At 37.5% G+C, this 944-nt stretch overlaps 1 protein-coding gene across 1 annotated transcript in view; it reads left to right on the top strand.

Moving 5' to 3' along the window:
* LOC107627688 (receptor-like protein 12) overlaps window positions 1-944 on the top strand; it is a 5982-nt gene that overhangs the window by 3649 nt on the left and 1389 nt on the right. The window contains exon 3 of the mRNA XM_021117013.1: window positions 11-856. Within this exon, the coding sequence (XP_020972672.1) occupies window positions 11-856 (846 nt within the window). The remainder of the gene's footprint in view (window positions 1-10; window positions 857-944) is intronic.

Below are 944 nucleotides of genomic sequence, written 5' to 3'. Positions count from 1 at the left end.
TCTGACAAAGATGATGACATGTCAAGGTTTGACCATTTATCTTTTGATATTTATGATAACAATACAAGTTCTGTGACTCTTGAGACTATAACTACAATTTACTCAAAGAAGAGTAAACTGAAGTTAGCCAAAGTTGTTTCTATTGAGCCACTTTATGTGGTGGATCACTTGCTCTCTCATGTCTATGGAGAGGTTTCAAGTCTTCGTAGGTATGCGGATTCAGTTACCATTGTAATCAAAGGTCAACAAATGAAGTTGGAAAAGATTCTCATTGCATTCACTTCATTGGATTTCTCATCCAACCAATTTGAAGGGCCAATACCAGAAGAGATCATGAGTTTCAAAGCATTGCATGCTCTTAACTTGTCACACAATGCATTCTCAGGCCATATTCCTTCAACTTTGGGAAACTTGAGAAATCTTGAGTCCTTAGACTTGTCAATGAATTCTCTGAGAGGAGAGATTCCAACTGAGCTTGCAAGTTTATCTTTTCTTGCCATCATGAATCTCTCCTATAATCATCTTGTGGGGGGAATTCCAACAGGCACTCAAATTCAATCGTTTGGAGCAAATTCATTTGTGGGAAATGAAGCGTTATGTGGACCTCCATTGACACAAGGTTGTGGTGGAGAAGAGCAAGGGTTGTTACCAACATCATCTAAAACTACTAACTCTCATAGTAGTAGTTCAGTTAATTGGAGTTTGTTAAGTGTAGAGTTGGGATTCACTTTTGGATTTGGAATATTCATGATGCCACTGATTTTGTGGAAGAAATGGAGGTTGTGGTACTCCAAGAAAGTAGACGAAGCTCTATACAAGATTGTGCCTCAACTTGATTTTGTATATGAACGTCGTGGTGGGAAGAGATATAGATCTTTAAGGTGGAAGCCTTATTGATTGTTGTTTCACTTTAATTTATATGATGTATGTATGTTGTTGTTGTT

The sequence above is a fragment of the Arachis ipaensis genome, chromosome B02, assembly GCF_000816755.2.
Source record: "Arachis ipaensis cultivar K30076 chromosome B02, Araip1.1, whole genome shotgun sequence".
NCBI lineage: Eukaryota > Viridiplantae > Streptophyta > Magnoliopsida > Fabales > Fabaceae > Arachis > Arachis ipaensis.
The sequence above is the reverse complement of the archived record's forward strand: the minus strand, read 5'-3'. Positions and strand labels throughout refer to the sequence as shown.